This window comes from Doryrhamphus excisus, linkage group LG14 (genome assembly GCF_037039965.1).
Source record: "Doryrhamphus excisus strain RoL-2023G ecotype Guam linkage group LG14, RoL_Dexc_Guam_v1.1, whole genome shotgun sequence".
In the NCBI taxonomy this organism is placed as follows: domain Eukaryota; kingdom Metazoa; phylum Chordata; class Actinopteri; order Syngnathiformes; family Syngnathidae; genus Doryrhamphus; species Doryrhamphus excisus.
Window position 1 is genome coordinate 4,742,005 of NC_136370.1, and position 25,482 is coordinate 4,767,486.

The 25,482-nt window shown below is 42.0% G+C and overlaps 2 protein-coding genes and 1 long non-coding RNA gene across 3 annotated transcripts; 1 reads left to right on the top strand and 2 right to left on the bottom strand.

Moving 5' to 3' along the window:
- The first annotated feature begins 63 nt into the window (after nt 1–63).
- On the top strand, nt 64–7,676 carry d2hgdh (D-2-hydroxyglutarate dehydrogenase). Its single transcript, XM_058090296.2, has 11 exons — nt 64–232; nt 462–772; nt 834–891; nt 964–1,103; nt 1,495–1,688; nt 1,782–1,950; nt 2,023–2,166; nt 2,585–2,727; nt 2,853–3,018; nt 3,332–6,262; nt 6,877–7,676. Exons 2-10 carry the CDS (start codon nt 463–465, stop codon nt 3,592–3,594), a joined length of 1,587 nt encoding a protein of 528 aa, XP_057946279.2. The 5' UTR covers nt 64–232; nt 462; the 3' UTR covers nt 3,595–6,262; nt 6,877–7,676.
- On the bottom strand, nt 4,288–8,294 carry acvr1l (activin A receptor, type 1 like). Its single transcript, XM_058090298.2, has 10 exons — nt 8,125–8,294; nt 7,716–7,811; nt 7,316–7,567; nt 7,030–7,241; nt 6,861–6,960; nt 6,064–6,210; nt 5,721–5,996; nt 5,282–5,479; nt 5,081–5,211; nt 4,288–5,001 (listed from the first exon to the last, which is right to left on the bottom strand). The coding sequence occupies exons 2-10, from the start codon at nt 7,789–7,791 to the stop codon at nt 4,870–4,872; spliced, it is 1,524 nt and encodes a 507-aa protein (XP_057946281.2). The 5' UTR covers nt 7,792–7,811; nt 8,125–8,294; the 3' UTR covers nt 4,288–4,869.
- Nucleotides 8,295–10,617: 2,323 nt separating this feature from the next.
- On the bottom strand, nt 10,618–25,340 carry LOC144901715 (uncharacterized). The gene is made up of 3 exons (XR_013629788.1): nt 25,244–25,340; nt 24,692–24,782; nt 10,618–11,300 (listed from the first exon to the last, which is right to left on the bottom strand). It is a non-coding gene; the product is annotated as an uncharacterized LOC144901715 (long non-coding RNA).
- Nucleotides 25,341–25,482: the final 142 nt, after the last annotated feature.

A 25,482-nucleotide genomic window follows, 5' to 3' on the forward strand; every position in this document is an offset into this window, starting at 1 on the left:
GGACCGACCGAAACGACAAGCCCGCCTCTTGTGGGTTGTTGTGGTGGTGTGCGTAAGCGTTGATTGGTCTGTCATCTTCTGCTCTTTCGTACGCGGAACTGTCCCTGCTGCTATGCTAGCTAAACACATCATTACACAAACACATTACTTAACTTAAAAAACAAAACACGGTGCTCTGTAGCGTGGCTACCGTCGCTAATATTTGAAGGTGTGCCATAACGCGTCTTTTGAGGTACGCATGTAAAGATTTAGTAGCTAATTTCTGCAGTATCCTGTGCTGAGGTCACTAGCTAGGCGCATTAGCTTGGTGGAAGTTGTCAGAAGCCATTTGTTAACGTTAGATATCACTGCGAGCTAATGCTATTTTTTGAATAAATTTTGAGTGGAGCTATAGATAGAAGAAGTGGACGTAATTACCAAGACGTTGCTAACTACTTACTGCAATCTACAATCCTGGCTAGGATGTTGCTGAGGACACTGAGGCTGAGGACCTCTCTAAAACCCTTGAGCAAACACAACATCATGCGCCCATCCACATCCTATTATGGCCCATTGCCCACCAGCCTGTGTCAAAGTGTAGACTGCTGTCGGAGGCTCCACGACGGGACTGATATGGCCAACAGGTCCTGCGACGAAGCACCAAAGAGGTTACCCTTCGCCAGGGTGACGCAAGAAGATGTGGACTATTTCAGGAGGCTACTACCTGGCAGGACCATCACCGACCCGGACCTTTTGGAAGCGTGCAATGTAGACTGGCTCAAGTCTGTGAAAGGTGACGGGACAAGCCAAAAATAGAAGAAGATAATGTATTGATGTTTGTGTCTCTTCTGCAGGTTCCAGTGAAGTGCTGCTGAGGCCTCAGTCAACACAGGAAGTCGCTCATATCCTCAGGTACGCACCCCAAACAGTGTCATTGACGTACACTTGATCACATGCTAACAGTTGTCTCCTTCCCAAATGTAGCTACTGTAATCATCGTAACCTGGCGGTGAACACGCAAGGTGGCAACACCGGGCTGGTGGGCGGCAGCGTACCTGTTTACGACGAGATCGTTCTGTCCACCGCCTTCATGAACAATATCCTGAGCTTTGACAGTGTTTCTGGTCAGTATCTACACTAACTAGTCGCCTCCGCTTGAATAGACGCCGTGCCTCTATTATTTGCCAAAGGAATGCATCGTTAACCCCGTCCAGAAAATAAACTGTGGCTGTAATTACCTTTTGATATGACTGACAGCACGCTACCTATAATTAAACATTTTGGTAGCAGAAAAAATATTCAAAATATAATTTAATGTTAGAATAACAAATGACTACAAATAAACTCCATGCTTATAGATGCCTGTACTCTCTGCAGTTGAGTAAATCTATCTGAAGAAATGCAGTAAAATAGTGGTCTTGTGGTGTCAATCAAACAAGCATTATTATCTTTGTAGGTTCTCCAGGTGTACCTAATGATGTGGTCTATGATAACATAATTTTCTGCACCTTCCAGGGGTCCTGACTTGCCAGGCGGGTTGTGTTCTCGAGAACCTGTCTCTCTACCTGGAGGAGCGAGACCACATCATGCCTCTAGACCTGGGGGCCAAAGGTAGCTGCCATATCGGAGGTAACGTGGCGACCAACGCTGGCGGGCTGCGGCTGCTGCGGTACGGCTCCTTGCACGGGAATGTTCTGGGTTTGGAAGCGGTGAGGAAGTGAAGGAGCCTGTCTTTCTTCGTTTAGCAGGTGTTTGTTTTGTATGAGAATCAGAGCCGATGCTTTGTGGGTGTCGTGGTCCAGGTGTTGGCAGACGGGCAGGTCCTGGACTGTTTGGCCACTTTGAGGAAGGACAATACAGGATACGACCTCAAACAGCTCTTCATAGGCTCTGAAGGAACCCTAGGGGTCATTACAGCCGTCTCTGTCCTTTGTCCTCGCAAACCCAAATCTGTCAATGTGGTTTTTCTGGGTGAGACTTCTCACATTTATCATCAGAGTTGTAAAAAAACAACAACTTGTGTCTTCTCGTGCGTGTGATCAGGTTGTGAAACATTTGAGGATCTCCTGAAGACATTTCAGCTGTGCAGAGGCATGCTGGGTGAAATCCTGTCTGCGTTTGAGTTTTTGGACAGCGAATGTATGAGGCTGCTCAATACACACCTCAAACTGGACAACCCCATCTCTGGTACACACACACACATAAAATAATTGATATACAATTACATTATTTAACTGCGTTTAATACTATACAGGGTGGACCACAAGTATCCATACATTGGACACCCCAGGGGTATTGCAAACAAACAAAAAAAATCCTATTAATGGAAACTTATGGCCTACTCCTGTAAAACTGCTCACATTTAACATGTTTTAGCTATTGAATTATTGAAAACTGCTAATATGATCCAGAGTACTGAATTTGTTTCGGCAAGCAATGTGCTGGAATGAAACATTTTCAGAGACAAAGGTGAGGTTTTAATATTTATTGTTTTCATTTTGCCCAATTATTTAGTGAACTCTCTGCAATTGAGTTAGCAAGTGCAAAGCAGTCCCCTTTTGTAAGGGAATGTAATAGTTACAATCCTTCCTCCCTTTGCTTGCAGATTGCCCGTTCTACATTGTCATAGAAACGTCTGGATCTGACACAAGGCACGACGAGGAGAAGCTCCACAATTTTTTGGAGGAGGCCATGACCTCATCGCTGGTCACTGATGGGACGGTGGCGACAGAGGAATCCAAATCAAAGGTTAAGTGACTACAAATGGAGATGAATGTAATGTGCTTGTCCAACCACCAGGGGGCAGCATTCTACCAAGATAGTAAAAGCTGCAACCTTACAACTTGCAAATAATGTTTGGGTTTTTTTTGAAGGCTTTATGGTCGATGCGTGAACGCGTAACAGAGGCTCTGACTCACGACGGCTTCACCTACAAGTATGACGTCTCGCTTCCCGTGGAGAAGATCTACCAGCTAGTGACTGCCATGAGGGAGCACCTAGGGGGCCGGGCGAAGAGTGTGGTAGGATACGGACACGTAGGTGAGGCCAAAAGAATCATTACCTAAAGATAAACTGGATAACTACTGTGTCCAGCTAATTCCTGCTATATGTGGGGGTTACCATGTGAGAGTCTCAGCTAAAAACTTCAGTAATAGATGCACCCATACCAATGCCTATTTTTCACACTCTAAGCAAATAAACATGTTACAAATGCTGAATTGTGAATACTGCACTGTACAGTATTCCATCATCCAATCAAAGTGAATGAGAGGGCAATAAGTGTAACGCCATCTATTGGAGAAGTCAGTGAACTGCAGTTTCAACAACCCTGAATGACTTGCTCTCCTTGCAGGAGATGGCAACCTCCACTTGAACATCACTTCTCCTGCCAGAGACCCCGTCCTCTTGGCCGCCATTGAGCCTTTCATCTACGAGTGGACATCCGGCTGCCAGGGTAGCATCAGTGCCGAGCATGGGCTTGGCTTGAAGAAGAGGAACTACATCTACTATAGTAAACCCAGCCAGGCGGTCGCCATGATGGCCAGAATCAAGAGCATGCTGGACCCCAAAGGAATTCTCAACCCCTACAAGACTTTACCGGACCACCTGCGATAGCCTTCAAGGCTAATGAAGGTAATATGAAGATATGAGTTTTATATACCAATCAGTCCATGGTGCACCCCGCCTCTCGCCCAAATACAGCTGGGATAGGCGCCAGCACATTCATGACCCTTGTGAGGATAAGCGGCACAGAAATGGATAAGACTTTTATATACTACGACTTGTTTTTGTCCAGATGTGACACATGGCAAGGGGGTGCGTGGAAACATTCAATTTCCAAGATGAGTAAATTCTCTGTTATTTCATATTAAGTCAGACAATAAAATGGAATGTGTGGGTGACAAAAAGGCTGTGGAGGTTGGGAAATACTGGGCTGAATGAACAGCTGAAGTAATAATGACTGATAATTTAATTAAAACTGAATTACAGTACGTTTTTTGTTGGTCATGCTGTGTAATAAAATGGTAGTTTCAGCAATATTTTGCGTTATTTTTAATGCTATAATAGCTATTTTGATAACCATATTCAATTCCACAAATTGTTTATAACAAAAGCTTTAAAAAAAGGATCAGGATGGGGTCAGCAAGACAAAAAAAATTGGGATCGGAAGCCAAAAAATGTGGATGGGGACATCCTTAACACTGTAGTACTGTAGTAAGTACCTGCATTAATATACAAGTATGGTCAAACACTGCAGTACTGTAGTAAGTACCTGTATTAATATACAAGTATGGTCAAATCAGTGGACAGAAGTGCAGCAAATGTTTTATTACATATAAAAAGACAAAAATGAGCATTTGTGAGCAAATTCACCTGTAACCGCACACCTAGGCAACTTCAAGGCATAAATAAAATGTTTCCTACTGTAGATGGAGTGTTTTGTTTGTCCTTATTCAGGTGCTTTGTGCAGTGAGGCAAGATGGGCGGCGAGGGGAGTATGCAGAGGCCCAGCTCGCTAGACAGTAAACCTCCATATCTTACAAATAAAAAGTCACTAGTGTAAACAAATATTTCTTGACCTCCCCTGTCCCTTCACAGACTGTGACTATCTGCAGATGTATTCCTATTTTGCAGCTCTAGCGCTATGACGATGGAGCCATGACCACAGCAAATGGATGTTTGCCTCCGTAGAGATGTGATAAGCTAAGTACACAGAGTCAAGTCTGTTGGCTAACCCCTGATTGTCTCTAGCCAGAGTAGAACATTAGAAGTGTTCCTGGTCCTGCTGATGGAGCTACACGTGTCTCCCCACCCCCGTCTTGTAAAGGCCCGGTACGGACCAAACCAGTGGAAGGCAACCAAGGGAGAAGGGAAGAAAGGATGCTCCTCTCAAGAGTCCTTCACCTTGTCCAGGGAGCTGTGGATCTTATCCAGGGTCTTCTTGATGCGCAGCGCTGTCAACCTGGCTGACGGGTTCTGGTACCAACACTCCTTCATCAGCTTCACCAAAGACGAGAGCGTCTGAGAGGAGAAGAAAAAAAAAGCTAAGACCTAACAGGAATGCAGTGATCCACAAGGGGCGAGCGAGCCAACGACATACCGGGTCAGAGAACCAACGATTGGGTATGAAAGGCCTCTGCTGTTCCACACAGACCACCTTCCTCATCTCCTCAAAACTCGGGTCGTTTGGCACCAGATCATAGAAGGGAGGCTTGTAGTCTTCTATGATACCTGCACAGACAAATTGAGGGAATTTATCGGGGCCAACAGATTAAGAAGGTCCCGGAAACTTAAGACTTACCGTTGCTGTAGGTGCGCCTCGCTATCTCCCACAGCACCAGCCCGAAGGCCCAGATGTCCACCCTCTTGAAGGCGTCGAAGCAGTCCGTCTGTATGCTCTCGTCCAGGACCTCGGGCGCCATGTAGCGCTTGGTGCCCACTTTGGGGTTGTTGCCCACGTCTAGCAAGTTGTCTGCCTGGGAGTGGGTCACCGCCAGCCCTGAAAACACACCAGCACTGAATCACAGCCCAGTTTCTACCACGCAGTGCAGTCTGGTAAGCATTGTTTGGTGTTTCCTTTGTGGAAAGTTAGAGGCACTAATGACCATTAGTATAGCGGCTGGGCTATTGATTGGTTGACAGACTTGTAGTGTCATTAAAAGAGAGAAAAAAAGATTTGACTTAAAACCGTGTCAGCACACAGCACTATGTTGTCCTCTGTTGCAAAAGTATCCTCTTACCAAGGTCGGCAATGCAGCAGCGCAGCTCCTTTGTGACCAAGATGTTCTTGCTCTTCAAGTCCCGGTGTGCGATGGCCGGCTTGCCCTCTGTGCCAAAGATCTCTGTGTGCAGGTGCACCAGCCCGCTGGCGATGGATGCCGCCATGGCCAGGCCCTCCGGCGGCTCCACAGCGACCCGCTGCAAATAGTCGTACAGGGAGCCATTTTCGTGGTAGTGGGTGATGAGCCACAGCTGGGTGCTGGAGTTGCGTGAGGTCATGTCGGATGCCATGAAGCCTGCAAGGAGTCACATCAAGGTCATCAATACCTGGAGTGATGATTTGAAGAGGTGCCGTAGACTCACCCAGGATGTTCTCATGTCTGAGGAGCACAGTGTTGTAGATCTCGGTCTCTCGGAACCAGGACTTTTCATCTCTCGAGGAGAAGATTTTGACAGCCACGTTCTCGCCTTGCCACTGGCCTCGCCACACCTCACCATACCGCCCCTTGCCTTAGTGGGATGCACAGAAGAAGGCGGCGCCACAGGAAGACCGTCAACACAGGTATTATTTTAAGAAAAATACTGCACAAGCCAAAATGTAAATACCATTTAATAACATGGGAATGTGTACAAACTTTTGGTGGTACTGTATGTACTGTACTCAGGAGGCAATGCAATTCCTAACACATCGTTTTACTCTCCTGTTTACAAACATAATGGTAATAATAATACAGGTTTAAAATTTTAATTACTGTCATTTAGTGACCAGTGTAGAATGTGACAAATGTCTTTGAATGCGTCTTCCGAATGCCTTATTCGTATTTCACTTATTTAGCCATTTGTATGCTTAAGCTCGGCAATATACATACAATTTATTTAAATATGCACATTTTACTAATATGCTGCATTAAATCATGAAACAGCATGATTTGGTAAGTAATATATAGAAACCATTGGAGTGACGCCATGATTAATAAATTAATGTGGCACATTAAGGGGACCAAGAAAATAACCAAAATGACATTACTTTGGTTTCTGACTGTTACAGTAAACAAACCACTAAATAATGATACATTGTTTATTTAAAAAAATCTTATATTCAGTGTAATAGCAACCAGACTCTCTTCATTTTGCTTTTGATACAATGCCGCCCAACTTACCAACACACTCCACCAGACTGATCTGCCTAGCAACCGTCCTTTGGACCAAGAATGGAAGACCCGAACCACTCCCTGATGTGCACGAGTGATCCAGCAAGTCCTAGAAGGAGCAGACTAACCCATTTAGTCCCCTCAATGCAAGTTCAAAGAGATGTCCTGTTCCTCTTACCGCTAAAGTGCTGTCCCCCACGTTGGAGGTGATGAGGCCCTCCACGGCTCCCTGCTCCGTGTCAAACTCCTGCAGCCTCTGCAAACGACCATGGTGGAGCCTCCTGCAGGCCAGCGCCAATGCCACAGACAGCAGGACCAGAACCACAATTGGACCCACCACAAAGAGCGCCAGCATCCCGACACCGTACCCGACCGGCTCTTCCTGTGGGGCTACGCCGTGGATAATTCGCAGTGAAGAAAAAGTCAAACAAGTGATCTTGGATGAACTATTTTTGTTCCTGCACCTGAAGGCAGAAGCGCCATCACAGAGCTCCTGGTAGTGTTGAGGTTGCACATGTCATGGGAGCAGCAGGAAATGGCCTGGTGGGAGGATGGCTGAGTGGAGCAGTGCAAGCGTGTTTTCTTGGGGCCCTCCAGGCAGCCACGCTCAAACACCACGCCGCTGGAGCCCACCCGCACTGAGGAGAAGCAGCGCGTGCCCTGGCACTGGTCCTGGAGGCATTTTGGACTGTCACACAGGCACACTAGCTGCCCATCTGAGGAGAGGGAACATAAGATGCTCACTGGGCTCTGCAGCGGTGTGTGCTTCAAAGCACGGCAACGTTTGATGCTTTGGTATATTTGCATCATGGACACACAACAAAAGGATATTAAACATGTGAGAATACAATAGAGCTCCAGTACCTGAACCCTCAGCAGATGTTTGGAAGGCCCACTTGAAAAGCAGCAGCAACAGGACGTGGAGAGTCCTCCAAGCCATGTCTCAGTGCTGGTGGAAGACTGGAAGAGAAGCACATCATATGCAGTTATCTTCCCAATTAGCTGAGCCTGGCGCCAGCAAGCATATGTACTCAATATGCCTGTTAAACTTTAAAGCACCCCAAACGCTACCAGGTCAGATGTTATTTGGTTTGTGTAGCCGGGGGACATTACCTAAAAGGTTTATTGGCCAAATACCACAGTCTCGGAGGCGCCAGTCAACAGCAGAAAGATGCTGTTAGCCTAAACTAGCATGCTAATCTAGCTACAGTACCAAACAAAGCCCAGGCACAAGACTCGCCAAAGTAAAGGACACGAAAGGCTTTCAACTTACCCGGCACACACGCGTGACGGCCTCTACCTCATCCCGTTATGTGTACGTGTCCTTGGATGAGGTTAAATATGGGCTTTTTCTTAAAATGGGAATTAGCAACGGCAGCCACCGAAAAGGGCCACAGCCCAGCCCTGCCCACCAACTCGCTTGTTTTTGTTCCAGCCTAGCGTGACGTCACCAAAACATTAGCATCGCGGTGCATTGTGGGATCGGTGTTGCCAGGTGGGTGTACTACAATCTTTACTGTATCTTTTTTCCACGTAACCTTTATAAATAAATGTATACCAAACAGTATACAATTAATCAAAAAATAGTAAAAACAAAAAACTTACATTACATTACTAATTTAAATGACTTACATATAATTTCAATTTCATTTCTTCATTCTTAGAACTCTTGCAAAACCCTAAAGCAACATTTTCCCACAACAAAACAAAATAATCGACGATATAATAATGTAGTAATGTAGTAATCAATAATGAATCTGCTTAAGTCCACCCACAGCTTTTTGGAGTGTGAACAATCTCTGGTAGATCTTCAAGATCTGCAAATGAAGATGTCAATAAAAATATATTTTAAATTTTAAGTGAAGAAAATATTTCATTCAATCGCATGAAACATGGGTACATGCTTTTGGCTGGTACTGTGAACAAAATACAACACGAAGAAAACGACTTTGGTAATTTATTGTTACATTTTTAATGACATATGCTCTTCACATAGTTTGTATTTAAGCAGGATGCTGTTGCCATTTAATTGAACAACACACCCACCAAAGTTAATAATCGCATATCAAACCTACTGTTTTCCAAAAAAGAAGAAAGTTGCATAAAAACAAAGTCTTCATCTACAACTAGCATCTTAAATTACATAAAGCAACTGCTGTATTTGTTTCAATAGTAGGGGCATTTATTTACTTCACTTCAGAAGGAACCGGGCATTATTAGTTTAAAGAAATCTTAGCAATGTAAACCTCATTTTTACATATACCATGTTTGTGCTGCAGGTTGTGATAAAGTTATGACAAACGGTGTAGTTTTTATTATTTATATTTACAGCATAGCGGTAAAAACCTGTCACTGTGAGTGGGGATTGTCCTGAAAATTATTATTGCTTGTATATATTTTTGTACTTGGGCTACTGCTTTATCACGATTGTTAAACTTTCCCCCTTCATTTTTTTTATAAAGTAATATGCATATTTAAATCAAAGCCATCATGAGTGGATGAATTTTTTTTAACGTATATATCAATGCTCTTTAGGGAAACGTAACCCGGCAAAATACACATTTTTGACCTGGAAATACTATAAAATAAATGAACCAATTAATTATGTTCAATATTTCAAGTTATAGGGGGGTACATGACTTCATCCTAAATGTCCAAAGGGGTACCCGACTGTAAAAAGTTTGGGAACCACTGGTCTATGTCATATTTTTAACATTAATACACATAATTACATGTCCAAAGTGCATTCAGAGCAGGGGTGGGCAAACTGCAGCCCGGGGGCCAAATCAGGCCTGCCAAGCATCTTGATCTGGACCACCGGGCATTACCAAATTCCTTTTATTAAACCTTTAACATGGAAACTGTAACACTGTGGCACGCTGGAGTTGTCCAAATAGTCAAATGCAATCTGGAGCTCGTACAAAAAAAGCAACACGTCAACACACACGATGCACAAAGTAACCTATTTGTATGTGGGCATACAAATAAATATCCACGCACTATACCCATGCCAACAAAAAGCCCACCCCTATATTCCGTCCGCAAAGCATGCTGGGTAGCTTGTGGTACGCTTTTGGCCAACATTGTAGATAGATAGATAGACTCCATTTATTGTCATTGCACAAAAACACAGTAGTGAAATTGCCAACGAAATGTCGTTGCCTAACACAAAAGAAGATAAGTAATAATAAATAATAATAATAATGTTGAGCGATGTTAACGTACGCTTGATGTCCAATGTTTTACTGATTACTGTTGCCACTAGACAACCCAGCATGCCTTGCAGGCATTTGGAAATAACAGTGTGAAGTTGTATGTTATTTTTAGTGCTTAGCTGTTGTTTATCTCACACGTCGCAGTAGATGATTTATGTGATGCGTTAACTTGCTGTGGATGTGTTTTCGTTTTGTTGCACTGTGAGCAAGTATGTCGTTCTGTTTGATGGCCCATTTGCCAAATTTTTTAACCCAACATGGTCTGCCATTCACAAAGTTTGCCCAAACCCCCTGATTTAGAGGAATTTATTCAGGCATTTTGTCAAGGAAATGAGGAAAAACATGTTAAGTCCATGCATACAAATAATGTAACAGTGAAATGAATTATCAAATAGGACCATAAATTCCGATATTTCACTTATTTCACTGGCTCTCTGCGACCCACCAGTTGAGAACCACTGCATAAAAGCCAAGTTGAGGAAATGCGATGCTTCTCCATCATACCCAACAGTGCAAAGGGAGAATTGTATGGAGCCGCTCTGTGATGTGTGGCCGTGGAACAAAAGGCAGTGCTGTTAAGTTAGCTAGGCTTCAGCCTCCAGTGAGTCTGGTCCGGTATGGGTTCAGTTCTCCACATAAACACAGAGGCACATTGTCTGCTGCACCTTTTAATTAAAAACTCCCAAGTTGACTCCCATGGCCAGGTGACCTGAAGTGCCCCCCACTCTATGTATATAGATAATTCAGCATTGGGTAATGCTATACTGCTATACTATCTGAAGACTAAGAAAGGATTATACTGAGTACTTCTTCAGCGAACCGACACTCGCCTCCTCTCAGATTCCTGCGTCACTGCCTTTTTTTGTTTTTGCATCCTGCAATGAAACCCACCTGCTTCTCATTCCCTGTTGCATTAGAAGGATTATCCCGAGTCTCCCAACCAGAGTGGACATGGAGCATTTAGGGAGAACTTCAGCGTTCCTGCTTTTTTGTTTCTTCTTGAATCTTCTGTCTGTCCACGGCGTCGCCCATCAAAAAACAACAGGTAGGAACAACACTAGCACAACGTTATCAGGAGATAACACTTGCCTTTCATTGGCTGCTGGTTGTGTTCAGTGTCCTGGTGTGTGATATCGGATGCGGAGGAGCAGAAGTGCATGGATCTGGCCGGGAACGCCACAGCTCGGAATATCAGAGGGAACTTGCAATGCGTTCGAGGCCTGAACACCAGGGACTGCATGGAGAAAATTAAAGTATGCATTAAAAAAAAAGAAAGAAAATTGTGATTAAGGTCTTCAGGAGCAGAAACGAGTTTATATTAATCATAAAAGTTTACGCTAAAAGTAATTAATTACTAGTTGTTACAAATTTAATCGTATTTTTTATTTAAAATATTTCATTTTTTTTATTTATTTGTTTTAGTTTTGTATTAAAACTAGAATTTCATTTAGTCTGTTTTAAATTAAAATTTCTGCTTTTGTCCTTCCCAGAATGGGAGCGCAGATGCAGCCTCCATGTTTGCCGATGACATCTATGCTGCGGGTCTGTGTCACGGCCTGGAAGTGTCAGCAGGCGAGTCCCTCAATGGAATGGGTGAGTCTAGAGGTCACAGGTCAGACATCAAGCATTGGCAAATTAGGGAGCTGGATTAAATGAAAAAAAAAATTGTATTCCTCCTGAAGATGGCATCAGCTACTATGTGGTGGCGCTGGCCCGGCGCTCCTCGTCCGACTTGTCCCTTTTGGAGATGCATGAACGCAGCTCCTGCCACCCCGGCATGCGCACCACCGTGGGCTGGACCGTTCCCATCGGCTACCTGGTCAACACCTCGCAGATCAGCGTTGGGGAGCAGTGCAACTTCCCTCGTGGTACTTTGCCGTTCCTGACCAATTATCTTGTTATCCTGACAGATTATCTTGTGGTGTCAGTTCGTTTTTCCTTCATCTTTCCTTCCCAGTGGTGGGAAACTTCTTCGGTTACAGCTGCGTACCTGGCATCAAGGACCCCCAGCATGACCCCAGAGGCAACAACCCCAAGAACCTGTGTGAGGCCTGCATAGGCGATGAGAATGACAGACACATCTGCGCCAGCAACCCCCGAGAGCGACACTATGGTGAGGCGGGGGCCCTGAGGTAGGTTATTTTCTTCTTTTTTTTCCTTTTTTTTTTTTACAGTTGCCAGACACAGTACTAGCAGTCAAACATTTTGACACACTTTCCGATGGGCAGGTGTCTCTAAACCAGGGGTGGGCAAACTTTTTGACTCACGGGCCGCATTGATATGACAAAATTTACGGGGGGGGGGGGGGGGGGGGCAGACTATATATTTTACACGTAACAGTCCACCTGGTATTATTGTATCTGTAAAATTGTCATGCAATCTGCTATTATTATTTATTATTTTATATTATTATATTTATATTTAAATATTTAAAAAATAATAAAATATTATAATAATTACAATAAAATTAAAATAATAATGAATATATTATTATTATGTAAAATATGCAAATATAACTAATAATAATAACAATCATAATTATTATTATTATTATTATACATAATAATAATAATAATAATCATAATAATAATAATAATTATTATTATTATTATTATTATTATTATTATGTGCTTGTGTCCCTTTTTTCAGGAGCACTTTGTAAACAACAGACCATGTCAAAAAACAAAATTGATAAAACCATCAAAAGGTTGGCTCAGGCCATGATGCCAGGTTGTATGTTGAGTTTAAATGAAATACTTTGGAAAGATTGGGCGGGCCGTTTTCCAACACTTGGCGGGCCGGATGTGGCCCCCGGGCCGTAGTTTGCCCACCCCTGCTCTAAACATTTGCATTTGAAATACAGTGGAGGTGTGTATATAATCACTTTCAATGTGCAAGGGTTTGAAATTGAGTAAAATGTTTTGAGACACCCTTTGATCCAATTGCATAGGACAGTGTCTATAAACTTTTGACTGGTACTGTGCATAGTAACTCTTTAATGCAAGCTTTTCAAATGCAGTCAAAAGTCAAAAGCAGTAACGTTTAAAGTGCATGCATTTGAAATACAGTCCATAGTTCCCGTGTTATTGAGTATACGCCAGTCAAAAGTTTACAGACACTTTTTCATGCTATTCAATGACATGTCGTCTCTGAACTTTTGACCCGGTTTCAATTTGTCACACTCTGAAAGTTACTATTACAGAGGTATCCAAAGTGAGGCCCGGGGGCCATTTGGAGTCCTTGGCTGCAACTGGATGTGTATTGGCCCTAAGCACCTACCAAAAATAAACATTGGAAAGTGTCAGAATTTTTTTTTTTACATGAAAAAAGAGTGAAGTCATAATACTCATAAAAACTAATACTAATAAAAAAGCATGAGATGTAAAAATTGAAGGAAAAAAGGGGTAAATAATATGAGAAACCAAATATTTGTGCAAATAAAAAAAAGCAAAAAAGGGGAGCAAAGTCATTATATCAAGATGAAAAAATAGCATAAATTTGTTCCTAACAAAACAAAGATAACATTACAATATTTGGAAAATGATGTTGAGAAAGGTACGGTGTATATATTACAAATAATACATTCAAGTCTAAATATGAGAATAAAGTCATAATATAGACAGAAGTTGAAATATTAGTAAAAAAACCCAGCTTTGTTTAGTAAAAAAAAAAGGTAGCGGCGGACTCGTTGGATGATGAGGGATGTGAGTGCGAATACACACATGCGTCTTTGGATGCGTGAGTGCGTGGCCCTCGGACGTTCCTCCCTGTCAGGTGCCCAATGCTGGAGCTCAATTCACAGGGTGTTGTTGTGATAAAACAGCTGTTGCCATGGAGATGTCCATGGGGGAGCCCAGAGCGTCTCCCAGTCAATCCAATTCACGATGGGCAGCTGTGGGCCAGGTCGATCCGCTCCCTCCATCATACAAATTCAGCGATACACCACGGCAGGGCCCAATCCGCTCAGCAAGACCTGTTATCATGGTTCCAAATAGGCACACAGGTTCCCCCGAACCTGAGCTTCTCGTTCAATTCCATAATTTAGGTTTTGGAGAACAGTGCAAAGAGAGACGGGACTAAACAAGACGTAAGAAAGGGAAAGAGAGGGAAAAAATGCGACCACCCTTGAGAGCTAAGATTTCTGTGTCAACACCTTCACCTTTCATCATTTAGCCTAGAGGTCAGAGGTCCCACTCCATTGTTTCCTAATGATTGTCATTAGACAACACTAAAGAGCCAGCCATTCCTGTCTGGACCTGTCTCCTCCTTACACATTAGTCCTGTCCTACCTTGTCTGACTGGTGTGTGTCCCACCTCGTCTTTGAGCATGAACTGATGAAGTCTGCTCAAATGAGAGGAAAAACATCTTCTATGTTTTCTATGTTCTCTGTTTCTGTAACAGAATTTAGCTTCTTTCTTACTTACCCTTATACTTTGATACACAAAGGTAGTATACAGTGGTGTGAAAACATGTTGGCCCCCTGTCCGATTTTTTTGTTGTGTTTCAGTGTTCAGTGTTCAGGTGTTTCAGATCATCAAACTAATGTAATATTAGTCAACTGAACACAAAATTAAACTTTTAAATGAAACATTTTATGACAAAGGGGGAAAAAATCCAAAGTTTAAACAACAAACAATTACCCCACCCCACTCCCTGTTAAGATGAATTAACACCTATCAGTCTGGAAAAGGTTATAAATCCATTCTAAAGCTCGGGGACTCCACCATAAGAAAGACACTGGACACTCTGCATGGCAGAGTTCCAAGACCAAAACCACTGCTGAACAAAAAGAGCATTAAGGCTTGTCTAAATTTTGCTAGAAAACATTTTGATGAGTCCCAAGACATTTGGGAAAATACTCTGTGGTCTGATGAGACAAAAGTTCAGCTTTTTGGAAGGTGTGTGACCCATCACATCTGGTGTAAAAGTAACACCGCATTTCAGGAAAAGAACATCACAGCAGCAGTAAAATATGGTGGTGGTAGTCTGGTGGTCTGGGGCTGTTTTGCTGCTTCATGACCTGATAATTGCCCTGATAAATGAAAGCATGAATTCTACTGTCTCTCAAAAAATTCTGAAGGAGAATGTCCGGTCATCTTTTGGTGACCTCAAGCTGAAAAAAAACTTTGGTTGTGTAGCAGGACAATGGTCCAAAACACACCAGCAAGTCCACCTCTGAATGGCTGAAGAAAAACCAAATGAAGACTTTGGAGTGGCCTAGTCCAAGTCGTGACCTGAATCCTATTGAGATGCTGTGGCATGACCTTAAAAAGGCTTCATGCTGGAAAAGCCTCCAATGTGGCTGAATGACAACAATTCTGCAAAGATGAGAGGGCCAAAATTCCTCCACAGTGCTGTAAGAGACTCATTGCAAGTTACCACAAACGCTTGATTGCAGTTGTTGCTGCTAAGGGTGGCCCAACCAGTTATTAGCTTTAGGGGGCAATCACTTTTTCACAGAGGGCCATGTAGCTTTGGACTTTTTTGTCCCTTCATAAAAATGCTTTTGTGTTCAGTTGTGTTGTCATTGACTAATACAGTAAAGTCTCGTTATATCGATATTGTCGGGAGTCGGAAAAAATATCGATATAACCGGACTGTCGATATATCCGATCCTGCGCCGAACTGCATTAAAAGTGGGCAATAATGCACTCGACATGCACTCGACACAGCACACGCATGGAAACGGAGAAGTAAAAGAGAAAAAGGAACCATAATAATGTACATTGTTCTATAGTATAGAACAATGTCGAGCAGCTTAAATCAATCTTTGCTTAAGGATTTCAATACCAAAAAAGAACACGGCGAACGGCTGCTTCCAGTCAACTTTATTTTTCACACTTCCACCACCAGAGCGCCGCACACACACCGATTCCCGCACTTCCTGGTTCACAGGTCATGCTCAACCCGCCCCACATAGCTGGCCAAACACATGCCTGCAACAGAAGAACCAACGAACGCCAGCATGTACATATGAAAAACAGTGATTATTGCAAGCGATAAAAAGATATCTGAATACAACACAATTAAATAAATGTATTTGTACGCTTGTGTCTTCGTTGGAATAGGTGTGTATGCTATGTCAGTTGGTTCTTCTGTTGCAGGCATGTGTTTGGCCAACTATGTGGGGCGGGTTGAGCATGACCTGTGAACAGGGATGGGAATGGCTTTGCTGAAAATCAGCTGAAAATAAGTCGGGGGTCTGGGGGCCACCCAGCCAGGTCCAGGGCGGAGCCCGGTAGGGGGCCCAGGGGGGCGAAGCCCCCCGGAAGCTCCCAACATTTCAGCTTTTGAGGGCACTAAAACTGGCATACAATGAAAGAAATATTAAGACCTCAAACAACAAAAATAAATGACTAAAAAACATGGAACAAACTGCATTCAAAGTAAAATTAATAGATTTCCATAGGTTTGAATATGTGACTCACAATTTCCTTTTAAACACGTACGTTGAAGTCAACACCAGGTAACTTAACATAGTCGTTTTCTTTTTGCAATCAGTGCATGCAAACGATCAGTCGCAACCTTCCTCTTTTCTGCTTTTTGATGTGCCAGTCTTGCAACTTTCGCTGCCTTCTCGTTTTTTTTCTTCTGCTCAGCTCTACTCTCTTTCTCATGTTCTCTCTTTCACCGTGTTCCGCCATTACGGGTTCACCGAACGCGTTTGAAACGCGACGTGTGATTGGCTGAAAGACACGATACAACCAATCACAGCAAGCCTACTAAACCAGCTCATTTTCTCGTCGACTTCGCGGCCAAGATGCCGCCTCGGCCCGATCGGACACGATATACCGAGACTGTACCTACACCTACCCCCCCCCACCCCCCACAATTTTCTCAACGAATTTACACGAATTACGAAAATGGACTTTTGCCAGAAAAATCCGCGGAATTCCGCGGATCCGCGGAAAATTCCCATCCCTGTGTGAACCAGGAAGTGCAGGAATCGGTGTGTGTGCTGCGCTCTGGTGGTGGAAGTGTGAAAAATAAAGTTGACTGGAAGCAGCCGTTCGCTGTGTTCTTTTTTGGGATTGAAATCCTTAAGCAAAGATTGATTTAAGCTGCTTTTGTATCGATATAAGCAGACCACATTGGCTGGCGGGAGATGAAAAGGGCATCGTAGTAACCGGATTATCATAATAACCGGGTATCGTACTAACGGAACTAATTATATCATAAAAGACTAGAAATTTGCCGGGAAATGAAAATAGTATCGTAATAAGCAGTAATTCGTTATAACCGATATCGATATAACGAGACTTTACTGTATTTAAAATTATTTGGTGATCTGAAACATTTAAGTGTGACAAACATGCAACCCCCCCCCCAAAACAAATCAAGAAAGTCTTTCACACTCGCGTAGATGACCTTATTTAGCTCCATGTTTGAGTCTATATGGACATATTTGTTGTGTGTTTCTTTCAGGTGTGTGGCTGAGAACCTCGGTGACGTGGCTTTTGTCAAGCACACAACTGTCTTTGACAATTTGGATGGTGTGTATTATATGAAAAGGAATTCCGAAAGAATATCCATTCTGGCATTGATGTACTTTGCTGTGATGCTGAGATGATTTGGGTGTTCGTCCGCCTCTGGTTGCCAGGCGATAGGCGATGGATGTCCAAATGTCAGCATGCCAATTAAAGAAGAAAAAGGTTGCACTGATGTGACATTTAGGAAAAAAAACCCCACGTTGTTATTTGGAGCTTTTCAATGCCAGTTAGCAAAGTGACATCTCCGTGGCCTCACCTATCCAGGAAAGAACCAGGAGTCGTGGGCCCTGGATCTGGAAGTGGAGGACCTGAAACTGCTGTGTCCCGATGGCACAGAGGCAGATCTGGAGGAATACAAACGCTGCCACCTGGCTGCCGTTCCCGCCAACGCCGTGGTGGTACGCATGGAGGACAAGTGTCGTGTCTGGAAATACTTGGAACGCCTTCAGGTGAGTGTGTTGACCTTCTCGCCATCATCCCTCCAGCCATTATCTATCGTGGCTTCTTCCTTCCTCCTGTAGAACATCTTTGGCAACGCCAGTGATGGCTTCAGCCTGTTTAGCTCTGCTGGATACCCCGACTCTGACGTGCTGTTCAGTGACTCCACCCACCACCTGCTGAGGGTCCTGGGGGGCTTCACCTCCTGGCTGGGCCACTCCTACACCAGCACACTACAGGCCTTTGAGTGTCAAGGTGAGACTAGAGCAGCCATGTCCATTCATTGGTAAGGTATACAGTGGTGCTGTTCCGCTGCAGTCCAGTAGGGGGCATTAAAATCCATGTTGCGGTGGTGTAGATGTGCACTGCATCAGACCAACAAGCTGTTGCTGTGTAATGTATGGAAGCCTGTTTCCTCTAATGGTAAGCCAATGGTAAGTCATAATTAGGAGATAAAAATGTGAAATCATGAGATAAAAACTCATAATTAAGATTTATTTAAGTCTCAATGAAGAGATACAAACTATGCATGTGCACACTTTTGATCTAACTTTGACATTTTTGACTTTTTATATCATAATTATGACCTTTTAGTCCGCCATTTTTACTTTTTACCTCAATTATAACTTTTTTTTATCTCATAATTGAATCTTTTTAGCTCATACTTATGACCCTTATCTTGTACTTTCAATTTTTTATTATTAATTATGACTTATTTTGTAATTTCACCTTCTTATCTGATAATTATGACTTTTGATCTTGTGATTTCAACTTCATATCTCATAATTAGGTGTTCTGATCTCATAATTCTGACTTTTTATCTCTTGATTTCAACTTTTTTCCCCTCATAATTCTGACTTCTTATCTCATAAATAGTATGACTTATGACATGATGACTTACCATTGGGATCTTTTTTTCTTTCAGTGGCGGAAACGGGCTTCCACAGTAGTGGAGCTAAATAAGAATTGTCAAAATATCCGACCAACCAACCAACTATTACTACATAATGTGATATTTCTCTGCCAACAGGCTTCTGCTGATGAAACCCGAAAGCAGACATCCCACATCCACTTTCGCTTGCTACTCCCTTTGCTCCTTCGACACTTTTGTTCCTTAATGTCCTTGTTGTGGTCCCCATTTAGAACTTCCAAAGTACCGCCTGTCAGGGTGGAGCTCTCTTAAGAGGGGCTAATCTGCTCAAACTGCTATAAAATGTCCCTGAAACAGTGTGTGGATTTAGGAAGGACAAAGCAAGAAAGGACGGGAAGTAAGAGTATAGAAAAAAAGATACAATAGAACTACATTGAAGATTTTACAAATAAAAAGTATGTTTCATAAGGATTTTCTACCCAGATATATTTGTTGTTGTTTCTGATGATTTTTCCATGCCCCCCCCCACCCACAGGTTACATATCTGGCACTGAACCACTAGGTGCTATTCAACAATCCTGTAGTTTTGTACATACGTACGTGTGTGTGTGTGTGTGTGTGTGTGTGTGTGTGAGACTTGCCCTAATTGGCAGTGTGACATTTTAAAATAATCCAGTGTTGTTTTGCCATCTCTATCCTTAAGGTTGGTAATGCAGCTATTATTAAAGGGAAGAACCAGAGGATGAACAAATGTGTCCTATCACAAGAATTATTCCAATAAATACTAACAATAATAAATAAACCCTTTTTATTCCTCACAAAATCCTCTTTTTTCTTGTTTATTTACATAGTCATAGTATTTCTTTATTTTCATTGTGGCCTCTTATTAATGCAAAATTCAATGTTTTTTCCTCATAGAATTGTGTATTTTTTATTTTAAAATTGAATTACATCTCTATCAATTTTTTGTTTTTGTTCAGTGTGATTTGATACCTTTTTAAATATATTTTTTTATATTATATTATATTTTTTATATTAAATAAATTATTTTTTATATCCATGTATATTCATTCTTGTAAAATTAAAAAAGGCATTTTCAATTTTGTTCAATTTTTGTTTTTTTTCTTTTAAACTCCTTCACAATAGCAACTTTATTTTTTCTGCAATAATACTGTATCTTAACATTATATATATTTATTTAACATAAAAAATAGCTTGTACAATTATTTAAGAAGTGTGTGATTTAACTTCACTTTCATTAGAATAAAGTCAGCTATTTTTTTTCTTGGATTTTTATGCATGTGTCCCAATTTTTTTCATTAATTCATTCATTTTCTACCGTTATCCTCACAAGGGTCACAGGTGTGCTGGAGCCTATCCCAGCTGTCTTCGAGCGAGAGGCGGTGTACAGCCTGGACTGGTGGCCAGCCAATCACAGGGCACATAGAACAGTTAACAGTTTATTTTACGTGTGTCTATAGCATTTTTTGCTTTTTCATATTTGATGAGTTCCCGCTGGTGGTGGTTATAAAAATGCCATTTTATCACAATTTTTAAAGATGCTGCCCCTTTTCTAATCAGTGACAGCATTGGCATCAATGAAAATGGACAAAATGATGTCTTCTTCAGCTTCAGCTATCATAAAAATGCTGAAGATTATTTCCAATCTAATCAGTTATCTTTGCCGGTCTGGACTAAGGAACTTTAATTAAAGCCTGTCGCTTTACAGCGTCACCAATTTATGTGCTCTGAGACGTATAAAAGCCCGTTCAAGGACGACAGCCGCGGCTTTTCTCGACGTCAGTAGCGAGGAACTGATTAAACCCGACGAGGTCCTCGGCGTGGCGCTAAAAGAAATGTGACAGAAACGTTGACGTGAGTCACGCGGGGCCTGAGGCCAGCTTGCCGGATTCTGATGGAAGGCAAAGACGTAGGACGCTGACTCATTTGTCGTCGTGATGCCGAGTGTTTGTGCTGTTTGTTCAACCGTCCTTCATCACCAAGAGCTGCTTCTTTTTAAACCAATTAAAGATATGATGCCAAAGAAAATAATCCTTCTTCTGACTTCTAAATATCCTTACTACTGTGCGTGATATAATTATTTATTTTCTGGCTTCAGAGACACTCAGAACTTCGACAACATTGTTGACAATTGTCTATCAAGGAATGCCAGTTAAAGTATCACATGTTTATTATTCTAAAAAACTTCCTGTTGAAATGTTCTTTTTTTGTACTGGTACCTATTAGTCTATTTTATATATATATATATATATTTTGTACTGGTACCTATTAGTCGATTTTATATTTTTGTAAATCCAGTTTTTGAATACAGTGTTGCCAATCTTGGCAGGGGCAGCAGCCTTTCAGCAGCTACTTTGTCCAGTCCAGCTCCTCCCGGCAGATCCCGACAGGAGATGTTCAAGCCAGTTGAGGGACATAGTCTCTTCCGCATGTCTTGGGTCTTCCCCAAGGCCTTTTATAGGTCGGACATGCCCTGAACCCCTCCCTAGGGAGGTGTCCGGGAGGCGTCCTGGGCCACTTCATCTGGCTCCTCTCAATGCAGAGGAACAGCGGTTGTACTCTGAGTTTTTCCTGGATGACAGTGCTTCCCACCTTATTTCTAAGGGAGAGCCGACCAAGAAAAGTCATTTCGTTCGCTTGTACCCAAAGTCTTGTCCTCTCGGTCACTTCCCAAAAAGCTCATGACCATAGGTGAAGGTAGGAATGTCGATCACCCGGTAAATTGAGAACTTTGCCTTTGCCTCAGCTCGCTCTTCATCACAATGGACCGATGCAGAGTCCGCATCACTGCAGATGCCGCACCAATGCACCTGTCCATCTTGTGTTTATTACTATATGTGTCTTTTTCTCATCATTGTGTCAAGCCAGCACCTCATTTTATATGACAATAAAGGTGAAATGTCATTTTTTCTCATAATATTACATATTTATTTTGTGTCAAATTATCAGTAATGGTTTAATTTCATTTGAACATGCATCAGATTACAATTGAGTGCATCCCATAATCAGTTCACAGTTCCACATGTCCAAAAGGAGTAGGAAGAAGCAAAGCTTATTAAATCCTACCCTCCATCTGGTACTTTTACAATCAGCAACTGTTACATTTGTTCACTTCCTGCTTTCCATAATACAGTTTAAGGTTTTTTTATTTTTAATTTTTTAAATTATTTATTTATTTATTTATTTTTGTAGTTTTTTTATTTTATTTTTAGTAAAATTATGTAAAATTACTTTTAGTCATGTCGTTGTGGCTGAAACATTCTCCACTTTTCTATTTTTACAAGAACAAAGTCATAAAAGTAATGATGTTTATTTCAGTGCGGGTTAATACTTCTTGAAAACAAATACAATGCGGGGGAAAAAACACAACATTTTAATGTTATAATAGTAATAATAATAAAAGTGTAAAATAATGATATATATACATATATTTTTTAGATTTTTTTGTCGGCCCTTTGTTTTGAGTTGTGGACTCCTATAGAGCAGCTACACACGATACCCAGCACAGAAAGCTTTCTAGTTCTTCCAGAATCTGCACCTATTCACCTGTATTTCTTTGGATTTCATTTTTCCTGCGAAAACGGTCTGTTTTAATGTAACCAATGCAATCCAACCATGGCCCACCTCCAGGCACGCCCACTCTGCTGTGATTGGTCAAACTCCCAAGTAGAAATAGAAAGAGTTCTGGTTTGTGCCACTAACTTTATAGGAGGCAATTTATCTTTTTAAAATGTCCGCTTTTAACATACCAGTCATATGTGTTGGATCTCAAATCCAATCCAGAAGTAAAGACTGTACAGTCCGAAGTTTCCCAAGAAAAGAGGTTACTTCAAGACATCTCTCAATAAGTAATAAGTAAGTAGTAGTAAGTAAGTAGCTTTAGCATTTTAGCGTTAGGTTTTCTACAACATCGGTAAAGTAATGTGTTTTGTGGGACTACCAGTGTGCAGTAGAGCTATTAGCAATCCCGCTTCCTCTATGCTATAATGCTACACAGACAAGTGCTTTTGTTCCATCATTTACCCAAAATAAAGACAGGTGGGACACTGATAAATTGTTACTTACAGCTTGCTCTTCTGACTCTTCCACACGACCAAGTAACTTTGGAAAGGCATCAGGCTTCAGCAAGTTTGTTGGCTAGTCCAGCTGCATAGTGGCTCATGTTCACAAAACAGTCCAGTGTGAAATTCCATTGATAGATTTAAATATTTTGCTGGTAGGGAATCAGGAAGTCCAACCACTTGTGCCTGATGGTGGTGTCTTTAAGAATTTTAAACAAATGTACCTTTCCCTTACACCCAAAGAAACACTTCCTGGGAGTCATTGTCAACAAGTATTGAACAAAGCAAAATTTGTTCTCAATCAGAAATCACTCCACACTCTTTATTGCTCTCTGGTTCTACCATATCTTACTTATTGTGTGGAAATATGGGCTAATAACTATAAAAGCAATCTTCACTTGCTAAATGTACTGCAAAAAAGGTCAGTAAGGATAATTCATAATGCCGCCTACAGAGAACATACTAACTCCTTATTTCTAAAATCACAAATACTTCAACTTGCTGATATAGTTCATCTTCAAACAGCTAAAATAATGCATAAGGCTAAAAACAACCAATTAGCTAAAAATGTCATCCAATACTTCTCTACAAGAGAGGAGAAATATGATCTCAGGGAAGAAGTACATTTGAAACACTTCTATGCTAGGACTACGTTATGCTAGCCATAGCATTTCAGTATGTGGAATCAAACTATGGAATGGATTGAGTAAGGACCTCAAACAATGCACAACGATGAGCCAATTCAAGAAACAATACAAGCAGTTGATGTTTGCTAAATACAAGGATGAAGAGTCTTGAACCAGTCATGATGTGCTATATATATCACTATATTGACACTTACTATGGTACCCATTATGGCATTGGATGCTCATATCACCTCCTACTTTGGTACCAGGTACATTATTTAAAAAAAAACAACCTTAAACTGTATTATGGAAAGCAGGAAGTGAACAAATGTAACAGTTACTGATTGTAAAAGTACCAGATGGAGGGGTAGGATTTAATAAGCTTTGCTTCTTCCTACTCCTTTTGGACATGTGGAACTGGGAACTGATTATGTGATGCATTCAATTGTAATTGTAATCAACTGCATTACCATTCCAACAACGTAAACTCAGAAGCAGCGCTTGGGGGAGGGCATAGGGTTTATGTATAAAGAAGTCTGCCCCTCTGTGACATCACCAAGAAACGGTTTAACCACACCTTTTCAAACCGAGCGTTTTGAGCCATCTCAAAAATCTTTTCAGGCTCACTTCCAAATACGCAAACCTCATTATGTGAAACTTTGGCATTGTTTAACATGAGAATACGACATTTGAACTACATTTATAGGTCAGAAAAGTGGAAAAAGCATAATAGGTCCCCTTTTAAATAAAATAAAACAGTATTGAATGGAAAAGTGTGAATTTTGTTGAATGGTTTAGCTGGTGGATTGTGGGTGGGGTGAGTGGTGAGGGTTAACCTGACAGCAAGGGAATAGAAGGATGACAGTGATGGAAGGAGAGAAGTGAGGAAAGTGTCAGCTCATCCATCAGAAGCATTCATGTCATTATTCAATTAGCAGCCATCCTTAATACACACGCACACACACACACACACACACACACACACACACCAAACACTGGTGCTTTTGAACAAGTGTGTATGTGCGTGTGTTGAGCACGTTTCCTCACAAGCTTTTCGGCCAGCAGGCCCCTTACATCCCCTCCCGCATGTCACCCTATTCTGACAGTTTTGCCGTACCTTTCACCGCTTCCCCTCCAGCCCCATCCTCATGCTTGTCTCCATCGTCACCATTTATCTTTTTCCTGGCCTCCTCGCCACCTACGGAGCCCTAAGAAGATAAGAAGGGCGGGTGATCAGATAGACGCCAGTGACACCGAGCTTATCGCTTGGCTTCCCAGATCCCGTTCCACGCCCGGACACAGTTATCAGAGACTCCACCAAGGAGGAAGTACAATAAAATAGCAGGTAAACCAGAGACGAAAGAATTTAAATGACTCTTATGGTCTAAGCGTTCAGTTTATGTTGGGCTTTAAAGGGCTTTGCAGATACTAGACACTAGATGGCACTATTTCCTCAGCAGTGTGAGGTCCATATTAAGAGGCTTCCATTAAAAAGTGTTTCTTGTTCCAAAGGTGTGTTTACTCCGTTTCAGGAGCAATCTTCGACTTTGATGAATGTCTAGAGGATATTAATAAGATAATTGGGGCTGTCAAGAATAACGCGTTAAGAGCAGTAACTAATTTATTTCATTAATTACGTTGTTTTTGTGTGTAATTAAGGCATGCCTACCCACTTGCGCCTGTCTGTTATGACGGCGGATGGAAGCATAGCGAAGCGTCCCCACACAGTCACACACACTCACACACAGTCACACACAGTCACACACAGTCACAGTCACTCTTTTCTAACTTCATTGTGATCTTGGCCACATCAACAGCAGTACAATTCCAACACCATATCCTGGTACTGTAGGTATCTCCAACTCACACACCTCCACAGTCCTTCATCCTTGGAAAATACTTCCTCAT